The 25424-nt window shown below is 36.3% G+C and overlaps 1 protein-coding gene across 10 annotated transcripts in view; it reads right to left on the reverse strand.

The window, feature by feature from the left end:
- Positions 1-1097: 1097 nt before the first annotated feature.
- The window catches only part of NFAT5 (nuclear factor of activated T cells 5), a 117489-nt gene continuing 93162 nt past the window's right edge, over positions 1098-25424 (reverse strand). For 8 of the 10 annotated variants that reach the window (XM_079800525.1, XM_079800522.1, XM_079800527.1 and 5 more), the window contains 6 exons: positions 22961-23093; positions 22079-22162; positions 14900-15042; positions 10569-13086; positions 9683-9926; positions 1098-9023 (listed from right to left, as the gene is read on the reverse strand). In XM_079800525.1, the coding sequence (XP_079656651.1) occupies positions 9691-9926; positions 10569-13086; positions 14900-15042; positions 22079-22162; positions 22961-23093 (3114 nt within the window). In that variant the 3' untranslated portion in view covers positions 1098-9023; positions 9683-9690. The remainder of the gene's footprint in view (positions 9024-9682; positions 9927-10568; positions 13087-14899; positions 15043-22078; positions 22163-22960; positions 23094-25424) is intronic. The other 2 variants (XM_079800526.1, XM_079800524.1) reach the window with 1 other exon arrangement.

Raw genomic sequence — 25424 nt, forward strand, 5'->3', positions numbered from 1 at the left:
GTTTCTCTTTCTCTCTCCCTTCCTCCCTAAAAATAAAAAATAAAAAATGCAGAACCAACACAATCTAAAGCAGTACTAAAATACCAGTTTCTTATATATCATATTCATAATATCCATGTGTCATCTGTATTAGTATTTGTTTAATATACATATATATTTTTAAAATGTATATATTTTTTTATTTCAGAGAGGAAGGGAGAGGGAGAGAGAGATAGAAACATCAATGATGAGAGAATCATGGATCAGCTGCACAATCTGTGGGATCTAGCCTGCAACCCGGGCATGTGTCCTGACCAGGAATCGAACTGTGACCTCCTGGTTCATAGGTCAAAGCTCAACCACTGAGCCACATCGGCCTGGATGTTTAATATATTTAAAAATATATATATTGATTTGATAGAGGAAGGGAAACATCGATTGGCTGCCTCCTGCACACACCCTACTGGGGATCAAGTCTGCAACCTGGGCATGTGCCCTGACTGAGAATTGAACTGGCAACCTCTAGGTACATGGGACTGTGTTCAACCAATTGAGCCACACCAGCCAAGTCTTAATATTTTTCTTTAATTTGGTTCATATCTCCCTATAGTCTAGTAGGTGTATACATTATATTTTTTCTAATGTATATTAAAACATATACTATGTTTTTAAAAAATGTTTCCCATGTATCACCTGAAATCATTTTGAGGGATATGATGTTATATGTTACATTCTAGTAAACACTAATTTATACATGTGGAAATAACTGCCAATAGAATAAAAAGAGATTGCTTTTGGATGTGGGACTGAAGGCTAGGGAGACTTAATGTTCATCAAAAGCACCTCCATGCTACATGATTTGCTACGTGTATGTTCTATTTTACTAAGCATGAAACATTTAAACTCGGTAAAACAAGCAAAGAATTGATCACACTAAGCACTTTGTACACTAACAGTAGGCACAAAATAACTACTTGAAAATATTTCTATATTTCATACCTTTTCCTAATGATTTTATAATTTCAGCAAAAAGGCATTCTGCTGCTCAAAAATGACATTTATGGATACGAGTTCGTCCACAAAGTTTGAGGGAAAAAAGACAGTTACCCACTGCAAAATGAAAACTTTCAATTTTTTTATTTTTGACTGCAGCTGTTTACAGAAATATAGTTGCGAGTATACAAATGTTCAATAGAAGCAAAATATCTTTTTAATATTTAACAAGTTATCACAGATAGCTAAAAACATAGATGCAAAAAAAATTCCCCCAGAGAACAAACTGAAAATATCTCATGTCAGTGCTCTGCATCCCCAACTATGAAAGCCACATACACAAAAATAGTCATTGTAGGACAATGGAAGAAGGCAGTTCAGTGGTTGATCAGTGTGCTCAAGCAAATAAAATTTAAATGGCAGGATGGTAGCTAAACCACTTGAGAATAGGTTAATGAAATACTTGTAATATATTTATTAAAAAGACGAAGTAAAAGTTGTCAAAAAATTAGCAACTATTTGGAGCTTATCAATTAGAATTAAGGGAACAAGGTGAGAAGATACATTCAATAGATGAAAAGAAATTAGCTGAATGTCATTGGAATCAATTTGTAGTCCCTAAAGTCATAATCACTTCAGTGCAGGACAGCTCTTTATTGGACACATTAGTCTGATTCCAATCCCATTCTCAAACATCTGAGATGGTGTGTGTGTGTATATGTGTGTGTGCTGTCCTGAGGTTCATTAGCTAAAATAACAAGTGATCCCCATGAGCTATTCAAATCAGGCAAATGACTTCTGGGGAAAAAAAGAGCAGGGGTGATATGAGGCTTAAATATGGGCTTTTAAAAGAGATATTACAAGTTAAAGTCAAAGAGAATTATAGTAGAGTGTTTTGGGTACAGGAATACTATTAAGCAATCAAGTGGGGGAGAGAGAGGAAAGGGAACAAGAAAGGAGGAATGTAGCTAGAGCATCTCCCAACAGTTTGCCTATGTATTTGCCAGCACCATAGTTTGTAGAATAAGCCACTTACATTTCCACTGCCAGTATTAAGCAGTGTGATTTTTATAGAGTATAAAATTAGTTTTATTTTGAAATGTGCATTTTTCTTTCATGAGTTAATTAATTGATTTGTAAACAGCGGGAGGAAGATTAGAACAATTACAGAGGCATCAAATTACACAGGAAGATGAAAATGAATGCATAAGTCACTTGACTTGTGGTGGTTAGTTTATATTTACCATGGTGCATACATTGACAAGGGAGAAATGCCCAAATTATATAATGCATTACTGTCTTGTTTAAGATTTATTTTAGTAAATAATTGTTGTCTGAAGCATAAATTCCAAGGATAGTTATAACTACTGCAGCAGTTCTCATACTAAGCAAGCTACTTTTAAAGAATTTTCATGTATTCAAAAAAAGAAATTAAATAAGGTGCTTTGTTGATCTGGCCAGCCATCTTGTTTAATATCTCAGATACAAATATAAATATAGGAATGACAAATTTGTTCTGAGAGTTGGCCTAGCCACACCAAAATTGTTGTCTGCTGGTAAAATAAGAGGCAATGAAAAAAAAGCCTGTATTATCACTGCCACAATGTACCCATTTTATGCATAAACAGAACAATTTAGCACCTGTCAATTATATTAGCTACTTAAATGTCATAACAATTAAAAGAAATATAAAACATTGCACCTATATTTTTAAATCAGTCACTTAATGTAAACTTTTTAGTAAGTGGTAGGAATATGCCCAACTAAGTTAACTGAATTATCAATAACTAGACTAATTGTATATATACATAAAATATACTATAAGCAGTATGGAGAATAAGTTATCATTGCCAATAAAGGATTATGAATAACCAGGTCAAGCTGAATTTACATAGAGAACAAAGTATAACTATCTATATGAGTAGGAAAAAAAACAGCTTTCTAGATCTTATTGTAAATAGTTTATACCAATAGTTCTCAAACTTTACCCATGCACCAGAATCACCTGGAGGGTGTTAAAACACAGACTGCTGAGCCCCACTCCAGAGTTTCTGATTCAGTGTGTCTGGGAGAGGCCCTAAGAATTTGCATTTCTAACTAGTTCCCAGGTGATACTGATGTTAGCTGGTAGGCTAAGGACATATTTTGAGAACCACTGGATTATACATATTATATATGTAGAAAACTATATACTGTAATGTTCTTATGTACATGACATAAAATATATAGGAAGAGGGCTGGGTTTAATTAACTCTCAAACATATAGATTAGCAAGCTGATCATTTTATTATTTCTAAAATGATTTTCTGAAGTGTAATCATTTCCCCTTATAGTCAATTACATTTCAAAGTCTAAGTCCTACTATAGTCATTTTAGAAAATATTCACATAACACTTATACTGTTACTGTCCAAAATAAAAAGGGGCATAAATATTCTAAATAGTTAAGATGTATTCATTAAGAAGGAATCATCACTATACAGTATTCTTGACTTCTTTGGAATGATTAAAGTGCATAATATCAATATGGTATTAGGAATATTGCATAAATGTTTGCAGTCTTCAGTGTCACTAACAACCATGGAATACTCACATGAGGAAAGCAGCTCATCCCAAAGCTAATTCTATCCTGACCTGTTGCTGATGGTCCTTTCTTCAGGCACCACCACCGTGATAAGGAGCTGGATGGAACATAGGCAAAATTAACAAAAACCAGAGGGTCACTCAATTCAGATCTCAGATCTGGAGAGACTCCAATATAACTTCTTAATTTCTTTTAACACCATTTTTCATAGTTAGATTACTGAGGCTCTGATGAGCAAGAAGTGCACTATAATTAATTACTTGGCCCTGTCTAGTTAGAAAAACTGACATTACCAGACTTTATTTAAACTATGTGTTTGTGACTTTTCACTCATCTAATTAAGGTCACAGAAGATGTTTTGAACACCTCCTGAAATTTAACTACACACATTTGTGTGCATGGAGTCTCATAGGTAGTAAAATTTTCATTAGCATTCAGGTAAGACCTATCATTAGTTGGCTGAGATGAAGACAAATTTAGTTAATTTATATAAAACCTAAATAGTATAATTCTGTAATCTTTTACTTACCCTCCCTCACAGGAATAATTCTGGTAATGTATCTTTTCTGTTACTCTTATGCAAAAAGGAATTAGAAACTTATGAAGTTGTTTCCTGTGTTAAGAAAAAGAGCTATAAAAACCTTCCATTTAGCATAACCCCTTATAGTGCCCTTCTGGTTGCTAGATGGGATGCTGCCCAATTCATGAATTGCTTAATAAAACCAATTAGACCTTCAAAAAGAAAAGAAAGAAATGAAGAAAAGAGAATGACTACATGGAAAAGTTCAAACTGGGACCTATTAAAATAATGTATGTATTTTTGGCAATAGTGAAAAAGGAAACTACAAAAAGAGGGACACTATCATGGTAAAAGACACTCTCTCATTTAATTTAGATATTTATATTAATTTTAAAATGTCCAAAAGAGAAAGTAGAATAAAAATATAATTTCATTAATAAGTGAGACTAGAATGGCATGAAAATCAATGGGGACTAAAGAAGTAATTACAGCCCTGGGACAATTCACAAATTACATTGTAGGTATTATTTTGACATTTACTACATTAAGGAACATTATCTCCACAATTTAGCTCTACTGATACAAATAAGCAGGGGAGAAAACCTTTTTATACATGTTATTAGATTTTACTAAACCACTTAGTAGGGTATATTCTTTGAGTTATTATTCTAATAAAGCTGCTGAACTATTCAGTCTCTCTCTTTCATTAAGTCCCTCCCTGCATATAACCAAAGGCATACAGCTATAACATGGTTGTCTTGGTTAGGGATGCAGCCTGTGGTCATGAAGCTAAGTAAAGCTCACAGGTCTTAATATAATTTTCAATTGATTAAAAAAATCAAGTAGGAAACAGATATTGGAACAGAAAACTTCACCAGAAAGATGAAAAATTCTCAAGTTACTTCTGGTGAATATTTTAAAGTCAGATTGAATTTGAGACTTTGACTTATTAATTAAAGCATTTAATTCTGTTCTTTAATTAGTGCTGAGTCTAAACACATTTTACTTTTCCAAAACAAGCATCTAGAATGGCTTAAATAGTCAAAAGGAATTATCTTAATTCTAGAGGGACTCAGCTATAACTACTTTCTCATTTCCTTGGACACTACTTCCCCTTAGCAGATTAAATGAAGTTCTGATGGGCCAGAAATGCACATATAATGAAATTCCCAACTATAGCATATACAGTGGTGTTTGTATACAGTACAGAAGGAGGAGGGAGAGGAGGGGAAGGTGGAGGAGGAGGAGGAGGAAGAGGAGAAGGAGGAGGAGGGGGAGAAGAGGAAAGGAAAAAAGAAAGGAAGGAGGGGAAAAAGGAAGGAAGGTCCCTCATTAATACTGCTTCTGTAACAACAAAGCCCTCTACAAAACCTGTTCTAGGGAGACTGGTGAAAACAGATTTGCATTGGCTAAATAACAACATGACTCTAACTACAAAGTAACATGATAAAGCTCAGAAGCAAAATATGACTTCTAATTATCTTCTCCCATGTTGGTGTGGATATATAATGGAATGACAGTAAGGAATAAAACACACACAAACACTAACACAGACACAGAGATAAGCTCCAAGCATTAGTTGCTAAAAGCAAGAACAATTGAATGGAACAATACAAAGGAATAAAATGTGGTTCATAACTTACTTAGGACCTTCTGCCATAAATAACTTGTAACAGTAATCTGGAAACTGTATTATTAGCACAAGTATCAACCACTGACCACTAAGCTAACTCTTCAATAAGAAGATAAATACTTTTGTAACCAAATTGTATATTCAGAATGCTGTACCTAACATTGACCTTTAGGGGTAAAGAACATTTAACAATGTTAAAAAATATATATATAACATCATTATTGAATAAGAATATGGTAGCATAGCACAGCCCTTGTATAAATAACCACAAATTTTATGAAAATAAAAACTGGGTTTTCTGCTTCTGTCTAATCAAACCATTCAGGTGTATGTTCTGTTCTAAACTTAGATATTATAAAACAGAAAATTGGTCCCTGGTGACTTGGCATTGGCAATCAGCATTTTACAATGATAAACCTCTTGCTAAACAACAGAAATCAGCACACAGCCAGTCTTCTTGCCACCACTTCATCCATAGAGCAATGTTAACATTCTAATTAGAATTTGGTGAACAAATAAGACTTCCCGAGTCTCCTGTATAATCTCTTAGAAAAAAATTCAGAAAACTCAGAAATAAATTTACAGTATTTTATTTCTACTTATTTTTATACTTGCTGGATAAGCTTTCTGGCATTTGTTAACCCTCTGCAGTTGGAGTTTTACATTTTAAAACTGAAGCGCTGGATTGTGTGGCTGGTCTTTCTCATAACCTGAACTATATTGAGTAATTTTTCTCGATAGGTGTGGGGGGAGAAGAGATATATTGAGGAAAAGCTTTCAGTTCAGAGAATTTATAAAGTAGCTCTGGATATTACAAGATGGGGAAAATGTTATTAAAATTACAAACATTTTTAGTGTCTTTATAAATAAAAAAGCATAGAACACAGAAAGCCAATTAATAATAACAACAATAATAAAATATTAAATATATAGTGAGCAAAGACTGAATGGCTCATTCTTGTGAAACACCATTTGACACAACTGCCTAGATGGGTTTCCTTACTCTAACATTTTGCTGAGTAAAATATCCAGCGAACACACAGTAAGCTGCCTTTAGCCCACTAGGAACAACAAAGAACTGCCTGATGGAATGGCCACAGATAAACAGGTTATTTGTTTCAAAAGATACTTAAATACTCAATAAAGACATAACAACCCCCCCCCCTCACTGTTATCAGACGCCACGTTGTGGTAGAACATCAGACAAACTCACAAATTTACCACAAAAATGTGTGGCAAAAAAGAATAGTTTATATATATGTATATATATAAATTTCTATATTTATGCCAATGTACTCACTCAGTACAAATAGCAAAATAGTATACCATTTCCTAAATACAAAATATAGCTTTCCAAAAAAATGAAACACACATTAGATATAAACCATCCAAAACTTGAACGATTGAAAACTGTATTCAAAATTAAATGACCCAGAGTAGGTCTCTTTCTGAAAAGTTCCCTTCATATCGGCAAGAAGCCTGTACTACTGAAAACGTAATTCAATGCCTCTCAATCAGAGAGAGAAAGGAAGGTTGGGGTGATGGGAAGAATATATGAGTACAAAGAGAAAAAAAAAAGATTAGAAGAGCACATTCAAAGAACCAAGGAAGATCACACAAAAAAGGGGAAAAATCTGGCTGTATAAACAAAATCAAGACCACAATTCCACTAAGTTTAACTAAATGTATAGGATAGAAAACAACAACAAAAACAAATAGAAAAATAGCCTTCAACAAGCAATCAACAGGCTATTTTTTGTACACTTAAAAAATAAATGAAACTGACAAGATACCAAAACATCTTATCTACATATAGAAGCCACACACAATTTGGCCTTAAACTGTTATTAACAGCTTTCTACATGCCAAAAGAAAAATAAGACATAAGCATGTGTCTAGACAACAGGTTGTAATGAGAAGCAAGCATCCCATGGGTGATAAGAACACCCAAAACTGTATAACTACTACAACTACAAGTTCTGGAGTGTGTTATTTTGCTGTCTATAGATGTAACACAAGTTAATTCTTCATTTGTGACATGACCCTGTAAAGCCTAAGGCTTGTGGGAACCATCAGATAGTGACCACTACTGTAAAGCACTGAGGTGACAAGTGAATTACACTCACTGCAGCTCACGGAGAAGTTATGCTTCAAGAAATTTTACTTTGCCTTTTAAAAATTAAAATTTATACTGTTTCCCATTAGAGAAAAAAATTTGAAGACTTCAGAACAGCACCGTTCATGGAGAAAAATGCATTGTTTTTTGTTTCTCAGGAATCAGCTCTCCTCATTCCTGAAAATCAGCTCTCTTTACAGCCCCTACCTGTGCTGCAGGACTTGCTGGGTTACCCCAGGTCAAAGTGGCCTTTTCCTTTAAGATGCTACAGGGTCACAAAGCTAGGAATATTTTACCAATTGTCTAAAGTAAAGTGAAAAGGAGGGGAATAATATAGATGAATATAAAAAGGGAACAACCAGCACAAGACTGGGGTAAGAAAAAAACAGATTTAAATTGCTGTGTCAATTTAAACTACTTCAGGAGGATATCGGAACATAATTTACCATAATATTATCCCCTTCACTTTTTAAAGAGCAAGATAATTATTCTTCTATGTACTTATGGCTGAACTCCTTATCAGAAATACAGAGAATTAAACAACAATCTGACAAATAAAATCAATAGCACTCCAGCTGTTCCCAGTTGTGTGTTGTCTGCCTTTGTGATAAAGAAGCCTCTTATCTGTGTAAAGCTCTTAATACAGCTTACTTGTCAGAATGCTACCTCTCCAGTTTTCTATAAAAACTGAAAAAGGATTCCTTCACTTTGGCCAACAGCTGTGCTTTTTATATTGAAAAATCACAGCCTTAGTTATTATTTGAATTTTCCTTTTTCAAAAGCTGTTATTTGACTAAAACAATGCAGGAAAAAAATGACAAAGAACAAAAGTAAACATGACAATATGGATTATTTTCTAATAGCAATAATAACTGAGCAGTCCAGTTTTTAAATTTAAACTGTACTTTTAAATAGCCCCTAGGAAAATAGCAACAATTAATTCTGTCAGCTGGAAACTCAAGCAGATTCTCAGTCATCAGTGCTATTAGGAATAGAAAATATGAACATGTTAACGATGGTGGCTAATCACTGCAACAGGCAGCATAGGTGTGCTCTTTTGCAGCAAGAGTAAAATCTATCCATTTACTCAATCACAGTTTTTCATATTTCATTTTGTTTTTAAAGTAACAGTTCAATAATCCTCATGGAATCACAAGATCTCAGGACATCTTGGAATCAGGATTTTCTTCATGGAATTTCTAAAAAAAGAAAACATTTAATATAACTCACTTGTGAGGGAAAGCATTTATAAAGTTCCTGTTACCCTGAATGATCCCAAAGTATATTACAGTATTATAGATGACACTTTATAATTTTTATACTTCCACAGTTTTCTGACTCAATATTTATTCCTCAAGGAAAGGAGAAACGAGACATTATTATATCTAATATATAATACATACATCAGATTTTCTGTCATTCCAAGGCAAAGAAGTTTAGAGCCAGAAGAAATGGCCAGTATTTTTTTTAAAATAGATTTTTATTGCTTCCAGAGAGGAAGGTAAAGGGAGAGAGAGATATAAACATCAATGATGAGAGAGAATCACCGACCGGCTGCCTCCTGCACGCCCCCCCACTGAGGACTGAGCCCGCAACCTGGGTATGTGCCCTTGACCAGAATCGAACCTGGGACCCTTCAGTCCGCAGGCTGGCAACTCTATCCACTGAGCCAAACTGTCTAGGGCGGAATGCCCAGTATCAATATGACCATAAGCTATCACATATCGAGTAACTTACTCAGAGTAAAAAAAGTACCACCTGGTGAGTACACTAAATTTACTTAACCAAATCTGCTGGGAATAATAAATTCATTGATGCTTTTCAATTAAAAAAAAAAAAGCAAAAATGCAATACTTACATATCCAGTTAAAAAGAGCCAGTCATGTTGTTCCCTTGGTTTTGCAATGAAACAAGCAAATCAATCTTCTCAATGTTCTGGTTGGTGTTCATAGAGGATGCTAGTGGAGAATTCTCGGGCATTTGCTGAGAAAGAAGTGTTGTCACAGGTGGCTGGCCCTCATTTTGTGGTTGGCCTGGCTGACTTATGGCCATCAACTGATCTGGCAATGCAGCTGGTCCAGAAGTTAAAAGCTGATTACAGTCTGCAGAGACATTTTAAATAGAGAAGCTGATTAGTTACTTTCTCTTAAGATTCATAAGAAGATATGAATTAGTTGCTGGGGGTAAGTCATTATGGTGTTCACTCAGCATAGAACTAAAAGCGATGCACCTGACCCCCCGCCCCCCCCCCCCCCCCCCCGCCAAAGTACTGTACTGATATTCATCTTTGGTTTCCTCTTAGCAGTATACAAACACAACTTTGTCTAGTTATCATCTCAAGTTCTATATAATTTCCTTGGTACATAAACATTAAAGATGGGTTTCTACCTCCTTGGAAACTACTTAAATTGGTTGAGATTTTCTGTCATTCTTCATTTTCCTTTCAAGTTCATAGGTTAAAGTGGCAAACACATACACTACCACATTTAATCCTCCCAATATCCTTGTCAAGTATGTAATATTACCACCATTTTAGATGTGCAAACTGAAGTTCATGCCAGTTAAATAACTTGTCTAAGATCTCACAGTCTATTCCTGGTATAACTGGGACTTGAACTCAGTTCTGACAAACTATAATCCGTGTTGTTAAAACCACTGTGCTTTGTTTCCTTCTAATAATAATAATACTTTGACCATTTAAACCAATAAATTTAAGAAATGAGAAATTAGAAAGAATTTCTTACTATTTTGAATGCCAAATAAGAACATTCCTGAAGTCTGCTGAGATGAGCCAGGAGAATTTTGTAGTTGGTTCATTGCGCCTCCTGTAGCGTTGTGAAATAAAGTAGCCTGTGGTTGAGGTGAAGATGTGGCTCCCTGGATTCCAGGCATGTTGTTCTGAGGGGAATAAAGAGGAGACTGTTGCATCTCTTGTTGGTTTATACTGGTCTGCAATGCAGACATGGATGCTGGAGAGAGGAAAAGAGTTACTTGCTGCTCTTGAGAACTGGGTGACCCCTGGACCAGTTGCATCTGAGGAGAGCTATGGAACAAGGAAGTCTGTGACGATTCAGACTGGGTAGGACCTGGGTTTTGAAGTGAGGAAACTGTGGGCTGGTTCTGAAATTGCATGGGCTGTTGTTGCTCTTGATTCATTGTGGCCATATTATTTTGTTGGTGAAAAATTGACTGGTTCTGTTGCTCCTGATTAGCCATTGGATTTTGACTTGGGTTGAATATCATGTTTGGTGGTGGTGGTTTTTGAGATGCCATTGTAGCCATGGTATTCTGATTACTGAATAAAATGCTCTGTTGTTGCTGCTGCTGCTGCTGCTGCTGTTGTTGTTGCTGCTGCTGCTGCTGCTGCTGTTGCTGCTCCTGGGATGGGGAATTACTCTGGATGGCAACTATTGAGTGCTGTGCCTGGAAGATTGTCCCTTGTTGGTTTTGAGGCATTGGATTAGGAGGAAGGGAGCCCAGGGATACCTGAGGCTGAAATAGACCTTGCTGGGAGGGTTGTGCCTGTTCTTGAGAAAGCATAGGGGTCTGAATGTGTGATATTGGAGGCTGCTGTTGGAAAGCAGTTTGCTGCTCAGTGTTTGACGTTGACTGAAGTGGAGAAATTGAGTTCTGAGCTGCAAAAAATGAAATCTGTTCTTCCTGGGCTACTGCGTTAGCTTGAAGATTATTCATTGGACTTTGGGAAAGAAATATGTTGGCTGACTGCTGATCTTGAGGAACATTAGAGCCCTGTAGCACAGCCATGGTACTTTGAGAGTGAAACATTGGAGGCTGCATCTGTTCAGTGGAGGTTGTAGAAGTCTGACTGTGAACGATAGGACTTGGGCTGTGAAAAATAGAACCTTGAGTTTCCTGTGAAAGGTTCTGAGCATCAGCAATAGGATTTTGAGGATGAAAAAGCTGAGCCTGTGAATGAGAAGGTTGCTGCAAAAAATTCCCAGATTGGAGTGACATCATCTCATTACCTTGCTGGAATAAACCATTACCTTGTTGCTGGGCACCACTATTTTGAACACTCATCATATTTTTCGTAGATGAAAAAAGGTTAACTTGAGATTGACTGTCCCCACTATGTTGCATTTGGACAATGGTCTGAAAGACACTGTTTTGCATCTGTTTTGCTTGTGTGCCCGTTTCCTCTCCATCTCCTGAACTTGACGTTTGAAACATGGTAGTGCCAGGGGTTGCAACCTGCTGTGTGGTGGTTGTATTAGTTTCATTTCCAGAAACTGCAGGAGGAGAAGAAAACAATTCACATTGCATTTGCATGTCCTCACTGCTAGATAATGCACTCATCATATGAGGAGTCTGCTGGTAAACTGGAGATTGCTGAAGATTTCCATTTGCTGAAGCAGTTGAAGGAAATAATTCTGACTGAATCTGGGCCTGGCAGATACTCTGTTGCATCTCCATCACCATTGCAGCTGATGATTCCATCACCTGCTGTTGCTGTTGCTGCTGCTGTTGATTAGACAATGTGTTTTCAGTCTGTGAGTGAACACTTTCAGCTCTTCCAGCTATTAAATTATCTGGTCTGGTATGGACTGCTGGCTCTGTCGGGGAAAACATTCCAGGGCTTACACTATTTTGAATTTGACTGACTTGTTGAAAAATATCTGCACTAAGCTGTTCTGGAACATTCTCATTACCATCTGGAGTAGAAAACAAAACTGAAGATAACTGTTGTTGTGCCTCTAAAACTTGTTGTGCCTCTAAAACCAAGTCAACATTTCCACTGCTGCCACTAGCAGTACTGCCGCTAAAATTTCCTGCTTGCAACTGCTGAATCGTGTTCTGTATCTGACTCACACTACTTGGTGATGGGAACATACTTGATGAAATCTGCTGCTGTAAAGTCTGTGCTTGTTCTTGTAGTGGTGACTGCTGCTGTTGCTGTGATGCCTCAGTCAGGTGTGACAAATTAATCACAGTTCCATCTGACTGTAATACCTCTCTAGATTGAGTTTCTCTCGTCTGAAACTGTGTGGCCTGCTGGAGTAGTGCATCACTGTTAGGCAGCTGACTAGAAGCAGAAACTGTTGGAAAGGTACCAGGCTGTGAAATGTCCTGTGTTTGGATAGTTGTCAGGGTTTCTGGATTGTATGCCTTGGGCTGAATCTGCTGCTGCTTTTCATTTTCAGAGGGTAAGTGAGAAGATGATGATGATGAAAAAGAGCCATTTCCTGTTATGTTAGAGATATTTTCTAATGTTTGTTGAGTTGATCCAACTGTCTTCGTAGTCTGAAAAATAAAAATTCCCAAATAATATTAATTAATAACCATTAAATGAGCTCATGTGATACTTCAAAAATTAATATTAGTCTAAAAACATACGCATATGCAGGACCAATTTTCCACTCTATATTATTTGGAAAATAGGTATAAGACTATGATTTTTGGTGATACATGTCTGATTGTCTAAAGAGTATTTTTAAAATCCTATATAATAAAAGCCTAATATGCTGTCTGGTCATCCGGTCAATCAAAGTGTAATATGCTAATGATATGCTAAGGCCTCTCAACCGCTCCCTGATATGCACTGACCACCAGGGGGCAGACGCTCCTACCAGTAGGTTAGTAGCTTGTTGCTGGGGTCCGGCCAATCAGGACTGAGTGAGACGGGCCGGACACACCCTGGAGCCCTCCCATGGTCCCTCCCTGGCTGGCCAACCTCCCGCATCCCTCCCCAGACCCGATCGTGCACCAGTGGGGTCCCTCTCATCCTAGCCTGCACACTCTCACATTCCGGGACCCCTCGGGGGATGTCAGAGAGCCAGTTTCGGCATGATCCCGCAGGCCAGGCTGAGGGACCCCACTGGTGCAGGAATTCATGCACTGGGCCTCTAGCATGTATTATATATATATATATTTTTAAAAATATATATTTTATTGATTTTTTACAGAGAGGAAGGGAGAGGGATAGAGAGCTAGAAACATCGATGAGAGAGAAACATCGACCAGCTGCCTCCTGCACACCCCCTTACTGGGGTTGTGCCCGCAACCAATGTACATGCCCTTGACCGGAATCTAACCTGGGACCTTTCAGTCCGCAGGCCGACGCTCTATCCACTGAGCCAAACCGGTTTCGGCTAGCATGTATTATAAACAAAGATAGTCAAACAAGGAAGTAAAAGAATCAATTGCCCAGCCAGCATGGCTCAGTGGCTGAACATTGACCTATGAACCAGGAGATCATGGTTTGATTCCTGGTCAGGGCACATGCTTGGGTTACAGGCTCGACCCTCAGTGTGGGGTGTGCAGAAGGCAGCCAATCAATGATTCTCTCTTATCTCTTATCGTTGATGTTTCTCTCTCTTCCTCTCTGAAATCAATTAAAAAAAAAATAAATATATATATATAGTAATCAGCTGTTGATATGCTCAGGACAGTTAAAAACATTAGTTCATGAATTAATAGCAAGCTAAAAAATATTCCCATTTTATGGTTTATTGGTAACATTATAGGAGGAAAACGAGTGAAAAAGGGAAAGGAAGTTACAGGAAGAGTGGGAAAGAAAATGAAATAAAAATGTCTCTAATTTTAAAAATGCTAACCAGTACTTTCATTAACACCCTCCATTTCACAGGTCTAGCTAATACATTAATTCCTTCTTCCTTGTCAAAAACAAATACTGGAAGTCACTTTATATATTTTATTAATTTTTTACAGAGAGAAAGGGAGAGGGATAGAGAGTTAGAAACATCGATCGGCTGCCTCCTGCACACCCCCTACTGGGGATGTGCCCGAAACCAAAGTACATGCCCTTGACCGGAATCGAACCCCGGACCCTTCAGTCCGCAGGCCAACGCTCTATCCACTGAGCCACACCGGTCAGGGCTGGAAGTCACTTTAAAGGCAGGCTATTTTATTGGAGTATAGAAGCACTTACTCTGAAAAGCAAAATTCATTAAGTGCAAAGAAAAACAAATGTGAAAGAAACAGAAAAGTAAAAAGCATAAACATGGGAAAAAGAAATCAAACCACTTAAAATATAAAAAGTAATTTTTATATTCGAGGTTAAGATGGGGAACACTTGTCAATGTGGCTGGCTTACCTTAAAAATCGATCTTTTTTCTGCTGTCACTTCCATTGGAGTAACATCTTCACTCTTAATCATACTGCTTGATATGAGTGGAGTGATCAGAGCATTAGGAAGAATATTTACCTTATCTAAGTTACATCCAGTAGTTTTTATAGCTGCACACACAGACACACACACAAAAAAAAAAAAAAAAAAAAAAGAAAGAAAGAAAAGCTTAAAATCACTATAGTCACCAACTATTTCATTTTATAGTGTGATGACTATTAGCCATGATTTAAAAGTCCATTTTTTTTTATGTTATGTAGCATGAGATACAAAACTGGCATATCAAAATGTATCCTCCCTTTTTTGAAGTAGCTTTGGCTTGAGGAAGGGAGAGGGATAGAGAAATAGAAATATGGATGAGAAACATCAATCAGCTGCCTCCTGCATGCCCACTACTGGGAACACAGCCTGAAACCCAGGCACATGCCCTGATCAGGAATCAAACCAGTTACCTCTTAGTTCAGGGTGGATGATCAACCACTGAACCACACCGGCCAGGCCTAAAGTAAAAACTTTTTAAAGGCCACAGAATTGTCTGAAAATGTCTCTCTTCAACAAAACTCAAGCTTCTCATGAGAAGCTTGGCCACCAAGTAACCAAATAAATTTTGCGTTTCTAAATTAATGTCTTAGAAAACTTGAATTTGCCAAGTTGACACATGAACACATTTCTCTTTTAGATAGGACTTAAAATTTTTTCTTTTTAGAAATTTAAGGACTATTTTAGTTTACCGATAAAATTCCCACAACAAAACCAGCAAGTAGTTTTCACTTCTTTTTACTCCCATTTTCAGTAGAGATTTACACTGAGAAGCAATATATAGCAGATAAGGTACATTTTATCACTTCATTATATCTACTTTTCCCCCTTGATTCTCTTTCTCTTTTTTTGACTATGTGAGTCAGCCATTAGTGGACTTAGTGAAGCCTACTGACATCACTAATGACAGTCTTCTAAATTGAACACATACCCAAATTCTGATCTAAAAGATTACCACTACTTTGAGACCCTGTGGAGAGAAATATAGATGTCCCAGAATACACAGCTGTTAAATTTCTTAATTTGATATTAAGAAGAAATCTTGGCTACAAAGAAGAATTTTAAATGGTATATGAGTAAGATTGCTACCTTTGTAAATATTCTGATTTAGAAATATTTGAAACTTTCTGATCTTCAACTTGTCTCATAGCCAATGGCTAGAAATAATTCCTGTGGAAACTGATTATACTGAGGAAGGAGAAAGTGCTCTTAAATTTAACTTTGGATATTCTATGCTTTATTATTCTGAGAAATGTATCATTCATTCATGAGTTCCCTGGACCTATTTTCACCTAGATTCTACCAATACTTCTACAATTAAACTCAAAATCTAATTTTTACTGAGAGAAAATGTAAGGCATTTAAAAGTATTCGTGGCCCATCTCATAGAACAATTTGAAAGACTTAGTGTTGTCTTAAATAACATTCAATTGCTATTCTTGCTTTTGAATTCTATTACCATGTGAGCTCCATGAAGGCAGAGATTTTGTTCTTGTTGCCTGATGTATAGTAAGCAATCAATAAATATTTGTTGAACGAATGAAGAAATGGATGCATTAATCTTTCTTTACCTTTAGTACAAGTCAATTTAGTTCTCTGTGGATTATTTGGTTAATTTTACAATGCAGTGTGTTGCATATTTTCATTAATAGTATTTTTGGCCTAAAAATTTCCAATATCTAAAGACAAGTTTATATTATAATTCAATTAGAAACTGCTCATGAATAACCATTGACAAATAAATACATCCACCTACAATTACTGCTTAACAGATCTATATATAATTTTCCCAAAATTTATTTAGAGAAAAATCCTTATCATTTTAGTTTTATTTCCCTTCTGGAAAGTGAGAATAGGTGGAATAGGTTGAGCAAGAGTCTTTTACTTCTCCAAAGGAGACCACTGACAAGCAGGTATGTCGACTAGTGTAGATAAATAAGAAAAGGACACTTTTTTTTTTAAAGGACACTTTTTTTAATGCCCACACAAAAGATACAAGTCTTTCTATGACCATTGACAATTTCATTTTCTGAGTCCTATTCTGGTCGGCATTCTGTTCTAGTTCTGAATGAATTCCAGCTGGAATCCTGCTGGTGCTGCCTGCAAGCGTGGAAGGTGCTTCACTGGGCTGTCTGATGTTACTAGGTGGGGATGAGGGATGCTTGACCTGCAAGAGGAAAAGCATTTCTTCTGGTGTATGCTCTAGCCTCCTGGTACTAATGGGTTTCCTGTTCTATCTCTGCTGGTGCTGGGGAAGCACCTGGGTAGGTTGCCTTCTGCCACTGGGTAGAAGGTTAAGACTGCAGGGTCTGGGTAGCTCATGTCACTAGGTCAAGGTTTGGGTCTGTTCACCTTCTGCCACCGAATAGAGCCTTCTGTCACTGGGTGGAGGGCTGGGATACACTTGGCCTGGATCTTTCTCTGCTCTTAGGTGGAGGGCCAGGAGCTGCTAGGTCTGGGTCTGTCTGCAGTCAGGGGATGAATAGGGGAGACACAGGGCCTGCTGGCACCACCAATGCGGTGGAGGGACATGTGTGCTGCTGCCTACGGTGGCGAGGGGGGGGTTTGCCCCCCTGGTTCTGCCATTGCCATTACTGCAGTTAGACTGACCTCCTGGCAGAGCAGGCCCACTGTTAATTGATAGGGATGTGACTTGGGGTGGGATGACCCTCCCAAGTTCTGTATTGCTACTGCAGGTATGGGTGGAGGGGGTGGGTCAGTTGTTGTCACTAGATAGAGTCATCCCAACAAGTCTTTGCTGGGCTCTCCCTTTCCTGGCCTCTGACCAAAGAGAGCAGGCTTTTCATGCTTATTTACTGACTTGTTTTTTTGCCTATGCCTATTGCCAGTTCTGAGTTGCAGATCTCTCTAGTGCCCAATCCAGATAAATGGGAGATAAAAAGAGAACCCAGGAAACTTGGTGTCGTTCTTCAAAATGTGAAGTCCCTAGCCAGTCTACTTTTTTCTCTCTATATTTTAAAGTCCTTTTATGATTGTTCAATTATTTCTAAGGTATTTAGTAGATTTAGAAGGGAGGAAAAGGTTAAAGTAAGTATATACTTTCTTGTCCCAGAACCCACAACTGTATCTTAATGGACCTGTAAATAATATTAAATGGCTTGAGAGACGTCACGCTATCTTTTCTTCCTTCTTTTTCACTAGGTATTTATCGAGCCCTTTACAAAGTTCTAGGTAATGTTCAAGGTTCTGGGGATCAGTGATGATGAATAAAATGGATTAAGCCCTACTAGTGAAAATTACATTTTAGTGAGAGAGGAAAAAAATACAAACATGTAAAATACAAACGACCTAGGGATTGGGGGAAAACTTTTAAGCCAATTCCAAAAATGCAGAAGGTAAGTAAGATAGAGACATATTTATCCATCCCGATAGCAATTTGAATTTATAAGGAATATTGGTATTGATACATTATGCCAAACAACTTTTATTTTTATTTTTTATTTTATTATTTTTTTAAAATTTCTTTATTGATTAAGGTGTCACATATTTGCCAAACAACTTTTAAAGTGCTCTCTTCTATTGATGTCAAATAATAACATCTTTTGAAACTTAGAACAATCCTTAGTAAAAGTTTGTTATCAGCAAGCAGCATTTAGTTCAAGTACAAATATGTATGGTTAAAATAAAGATTTAAGGGGAGTGCCCTAGCCAGTTTGGCTCAGTGGATAGTGTGTCAACCTGTGGACTGAAGGTTTTGATTCTGGTCAAGAGCATGAACCTCGGTTGCAGACTTGATCCCTAGACCCGGTGGGGGCATGTGTGGGAGACAACCAATCGATGTGTCTCTCACACAGATGTTTCTCTGTCTCTCCTCCTCCCTTCCACTCTCCCTAAAAATCAATGGAAAAATATACTCAGGTGAGGTTTAACAACAACAACAAGATTTATAGGGTAGGGAATAATAGAGTGAAAAAATATAGAATTTTGAGGGCAACCTAAGTGGTAATCTCTTGTCAGTTACTAGCTGTATGACCTTGAGTAAATCACAACTTCTTTAGGCCTTGGTTTATCACCTGTAAAATTCGATTGAACTAGATTATCTCTATGGCTCCTCAAAGCTCCTAAACCTTTCTTTCCCTATCCAACCAGTAGAGAAAAGTATATGCTCTCAACTATTTTTCACACTAATCCAATTAACCACTCCTTACAAAGCTGAAACTGAGAGAATGCATATCAACACTTTATCCCTGGGTCCTAAACCTGCATCACAGAGTCTTTGAGCGATTTATCTAACATTTACACTCACATCTACCTGCACCTATATAGATATAGAAAACTTTGTGGAAATATTCCCCCAAAATTGTTAATAACAGTCTACACTGTATACTTTATCTTATTTAATATGCATTACTTTTGTGTTAAGGATATATACACAGTTGGGTAAAACTGAAAATGAATCATAATGCTTTGGCACTAGTTGTTATCCTTACTCCCCACTCTTCCAAACTCTCTCCAAGGAATTAGAAACTTACTTCAGAGCAAAAGCTTTCAATATATGACCATAACATCATATTTGGCCATCAAGTTTTAAATCTTATTGTAATTAATAGTTATTTATCAGACTGTTTCTTGCAGAATTAATGCCATAACAGAAATTTAAAAGTCATTTATGTTGCTCAGTCTTCATCATTAAAGTATACTTAATTAAATCTCCCAAATGGTACCTTGGCATTATACTAAAGCTGTGATTTCAAGGAATCATAAAAATAAGCCATTTGTCAAGGAAAATTCCTGGTTCTAAAAGCTACTGTGTTTTAAATTGATCAGTACTTTCTAATTAATGATACCGTATTTATAAAAACAAATGAAAATTTTAAACTAAGTTATAAAAACAAATGAAAATTTTAAATTAAGTTAGCTGAGTATTCAAATTAATTTTATATCTTTTTTAAATATTTTAATATTTTATTGATTTTTTACAGAGAGGAAGAGAGAGGGAAAGAGAGTTAGAAACATCGATGAGAGAGAAACATCGATAAGCTGCCTCCTGCACACGCCCTACTGGGGATGTGCCCGCAACCAAGGTACATGCCCTTGACCGGAATCGAACCCGGGACCTTTCAGTTTGCAGGCTGACGCTCTATCCACTGAGCCAAACCTCTCAGGGCTAATTTTATATCTTCATAAAATTATTTTTATCATTATTTAAGTTGATAAAATTGTCAAAATAAGGAGGTCTGAATTTTGAAAAAGAATAATATGTGCATGTATGTTTGCGTCATTTTTTAGGCTTGTAAGATTTGAATCAACTGACTAAATATTTTTGTTACTAAAAATTAAATGGAGCCCTAACCAGTTTGGCTCAGTGGATAGAGCATTGGACTGCGGACTGACAGGTCCCAGGTTCGATTCTAGTCAAGGGAATGTACCTTGGTTGCGGGCACATCCCCAGTAGAAGCTGTGTAGGAGGCAGCTGATTGATGTTTCTCTCTTATCGATGTTTCTAACTCTCTATCCCTCTCCCTTCCTCTCTGTAAAAAAGCAATAAAATATATTTTTAAAAAATTAAATGGAGCTTCCAAAACCTTTCAACCTTCAATTCATAACCTTGTACGATAAATTTCACATTGGATTAGGTTAACTGTTCTATCTGCCTGATATTCTATGAAAAGAAGCATCAAGGAATTTTTGTAGAAGAGCACAAAGTTGGCAAAGGATAGACCACAAATGTTCAAGACTTTCTTTTTTTTTTTTTATAATATATTTTTATTGATTTCAGAGAAGAAGAGAGAGGGAGAGAGAGATAAAAACATCAATGATGAGAGAGAATCATTGATCGGCTGCCTCCTGCACACCCCCTACTGGGGATCCAGCCCACAATCCAGGCATGTGCCATTGACTGGAATCGAACCCAGGACCCTTTAGTCCACAGGTCAACACTCTATCCACTAAGCCAAACCAGCTAGGGCAAAACTTTCTTTAATGATTAATTAATTATGGTATTATTTATCTAATGAACATGGTTTGAATTATTTTTGCTTAGAGGTGTTACTTTTATACTGAAGCTTAACCTATTCTTTTTAATCCTAGCTAAGCGACCTTGGGCAAATTATTTAGCCTCTCTGGAACCTTGGTTTCCTCATCTATGAAATGAGAATAATAAATTACCTACCTCATAGAGTTTGAGGTAGGTAATTTATTATGAGAGAATGCCGGTAAAGAGTGTGGCATATTGCCCAGCACTTAATATATGTCCAATGTGCATAAGCTATGATTATACATAGCACAGATTTATAAATTTTCTTGTATTTGAATCAGATAATCTTGGCAGTTTACTCATCAGTGCAAAATTTCTCACTAATCTACTCTGGGAAAGTGTTTGCGATCAGAAATTATAATGGCAAGCTATACTGAACACATTATATACGTGAAAGCTAAATTTTACTACTGACAATAGAGAAAAAAGCTACCATATTTGATAAAATTTATTAAGCATATTATTCCCTTTTAAATGTAAATATTTTTAATTTTATAATTTAATTTTATTTAACTCATGAATTTCATGGCAGAAAAATGTAAGTAAAAGCTAGGATTATAGGAATAAACCAATGGCCATTATGTAATTGACATCTCCATTTATAATGGCACAAAAGTATTACTGAGTATCACAGTTGTATTATAAATCTGAGAAAAGAATCTATCATATAACATCCTGAAGATATATCTTTGTTATCCCTTGGGATTAGCAGAGAAGTAAATAAAAATGTCAGAAGAAAGAGCCTAAAGCAACTTTTTCAAATGTTGATAGTTCATATTTTGGTCTCTTCAGTCTCAATGTCAAGTACTAATCTTATTAGTAGAAAATTTTTTTACATACATTATTGTACTTTACACATACTTTTAAGATTTTTAATATTGGGAAATGGAAAACAAAACAAAAAAACCCTCTACTCTAACATGTTAAAAAAAAAAGTTGTTTACATGGTGAATGAAGGGAAATATCAAGTTGGGAAACAAATCTCTGCATTCAGTAAAAAACAAATATTTATTTTACAGTATAGAAGAGACCCTGCTAAGTGTTCCAAGTACATAAGAGAAAACAAAATGTTAGTTTGCTAGGGAAATATATAAGAATCAACTTAGTACCTTTCATTGCCTCTTCAAAAGAGCAAGGTCTTGCTGGACTAGATATTTCCTTCTTCACATTTACATTCAAAGCACCAGCTGCTGCTATTAAAAAAAGGAGAAAAGATTAATGCTCTAACCCCAACTGAGCTACCCAGCCAGGATAGATCTTCTAAATTTTTAACATTTCAATTGCTCTTACTGCTCTGGTTTCTAAAGCATCTATTTTGCCTAAATGCTTAAAATTATATTTAAAATATTTATTCACCAGCAGTCTTTGGTATTTTTGATTACACAGATTAGAAAATGTTACAGGCATTTAACTCTATTTGTGATTCTTATCACTTATGGTTCCAAGCAATCTCTTATCTCTCCCAAAATGCAATCCTGTAAGCCAGCTAGACTAAACTATTAGCAGTTTCCCAAAGTTGTCACTTTTCATTTTTCTGCAGACTAGAGAAACTCAATGAATGTTAATTCTTACTAAAGAGTAAGCTGTATGATAACTCTGGAGAGTCTGACTTCAGAGCATTCCTAAGCTTTGCTTTTCTTTCTTTTTTTTTTCTTTTTCAAAAGCCAGGCTCTTTTTTTTAAAAAAAAAATTTTTTTATTGATTTCAGAGAAAGGAAGAGGGAGAGAGAGAGAGAAACATCAATGATGAAAGAGAATCATTGATTGGTTGTCTCCTACACGCCTCCTACTGAGGATCCAGCCCCACAACTTGAGTATGTGCCCTAATTGGGAATCGAACCATGACCTCCTGGTTCATAGGTGGACACTCAACCACTGAGCCACCCCGGCCAGGCTACCACTTTTTCTTTTTGGTTGGCTGGTCTTCATATCCTTCCAAAGTACCAGAAATTAATCATTCATTTTAGTTCAGACTTTTTTTTTTTTACATACCTGGGTCTGGAGTGTAAGTGAATGGTTGAACATCGTGAGATCTTCCAGCATTGGTCACTACATATATCCCCACTGATACTGGCAAAGTTATATGTTGGTCATGATATGGGGGAACCTTCACAATAAGATGATTCTAATTGAAAGAAAATTACAAGAGTCAGAAAAGAAGCGATATTTAAATAAAAATTTTGAAATAAAAATTATAATTAAGTACATTTCCTTTTAGCTATAAAGGTCAAAAGTCTGACTAGAAAAATTATTTTAAAGCTTAGGTTCATAGACATCAGGATATTAATCTTTTTTTTTTTTTTTTTACAGAGTGGAAGGGAGAGGGATAGACAGAAACATTGATCAGCTGCCTTCTGCACACTCTCTACTGGGTATGTGCCCGCAACCAAGGTACATGCCCTTGACTGGAATCGAACCTGGGACCCTTCAGTTTGCAGGCCGAAGCTCTATCCACTGAGCCAAACTGGTTAGGGCCAGGATATTAATCTTAAAACTATTTTTAAGATAAAATTCAAATGTTTTATAATGACTAACAAGGTTCCTGCCCTGACAACTTCCTCTTATTCCCTTCCTCCCCAGATTGTTTATATTCTAGGCATACTGACCTTCTCAGTTCATTCTTTTAACACACTAAATTCACTTTTACCTCAGAGCCTTTACAACCTGCTGTTCTCTCCCTAGAATATTCTTCCTTCACCTCTTAAAATGGCTAGTTCCTTACCCATTTTTAGGTATTATTCAAATGTTACCTCCTCGGAGAAGCGATCTCTGACCATCCTTTTAAAAGTGGCACCCCATCAGTCCTAATCACATAATCTTGTTTCTTTCTAAATTAGCATTTATCACTACCTGAAATTACTGTGCTGATGTGTTTTTTTTTCCCCCTCTCTCCAACCTCAAGAATGTAAGTGCCATGAGAACATAGGATGTTCTGTTCTTCATTCTATTTATCCTGTTAAGCACCTTACACAAGAAATACACAAATATATTTGCTGAATAAAAGAATGAGTACATTTTGAGGAAAAATTATGCCCACCAAGCACAGTATCAGTTATCATATGTTCTGTACAACCTTAGTTGATGTGTACAAGGCGGTTCACTGCTTCCTAATCACTTAGCCAAACAGGCTTCAGTTTATCCAAATTAAGTCAAATTTACCCTCATTTAACCAAATAGGGTTCAGTCTACCATGATCCTGGAAATCAAAGTTATTTTTTTGTCAGAATAGTGGCAGAAACATCCTTATAAGAAAAGGAGAGTTCATAAATGCTTCACCAACAGTTACTCAAGGTTGCCACATCTTCTTGGAAGATATTGTGAACCATCTGGACGTATCTCTTCTTCCCTGGTACAATATAGTAATGGGAAGGAACATCAAGGGATGGTGATTATACTTTTGTACAGAGTACGAGATATGCAGGAGGCAAATGATGACAGCTGAGGGCAAAGTGAATTTGATGACATTTTTTACTTTCTAAGATTTTTCTTAAATCACAGAAGAATAAAAATAAATAAGACACAAAAGAATTACAAACTTTTTTGTCTTAATATTTTTTGATAAATTGGATATAGATTCTCAATTTTTTGCCTCTTCTAGCTCTCTCCAGCTTTCATGTGCTCTTTTCTATTCCTATCAGCATTTGATGCTATATTTTAGGCTTTGAGTATTTTACACATTAGTATGTTCCTGCCTCTCTATTCTCTATGATCTATACCTAAACATACTACCTTTTTTCGAGTCTTCTATCTGATTTGCATATAAATTTGCCCTTCTCTTCTGTTGTCTCAACACCTGAGTTTGCTCCTATTTGCTCTACATACTAATTCTTAAGTTATTTCTTTCTCCTTGTTTTCAAGCTCTTTTTTCTTATTATATAAAAACAATACATAGTGAGTGCCTGCAAATACACACTCTTTAATACAAGTGTAACAAATTGTTCTTCTGAATGCAAAAAGGTAACAAACATAAAAACACTTGGAACTCAATAAATAAATTTTCTTTGATTTAACTAATAGTAGGTTAAGATAATCCAAATCCCCAGAACAAATAAATATTAAGAAAGAAATGTTTCAATGGAAAAAAAAAAATCCCATTTACCATTGCACCAAAAAAATTAAGATACCTAGGAATAAATTTAACTAAGGAAGTAAAAGACCTGTACTCGGAAAACTACAGGACATTGAAAAAAGAGATAGAGGAAGATATAAACAAATGGAAGAACATACCATGTTCATGGATTGGTAGAATCAACATCATTAAAATGTCCATACTACCTAAAGCAATCTATAGATTCAGTGCAATACCTATTAAAATACCAATGGCATATTTCAAAGATCTAGAACAAACTCTCCAAAAATTTATCTGGAATAAAAAAAAAAAAAAAAAAAGACCCCAAATAGCCAGAGCAATACTGAGAAAGAAGAACAAAGTTGGAGAGATCACATTACCAGATAT

The sequence above is a fragment of the Cnephaeus nilssonii genome (genome assembly GCF_951640355.1).
Source record: "Cnephaeus nilssonii genome assembly, chromosome: 20".
In the NCBI taxonomy this organism is placed as follows: Eukaryota; Metazoa; Chordata; class Mammalia; order Chiroptera; family Vespertilionidae; genus Cnephaeus; species Cnephaeus nilssonii.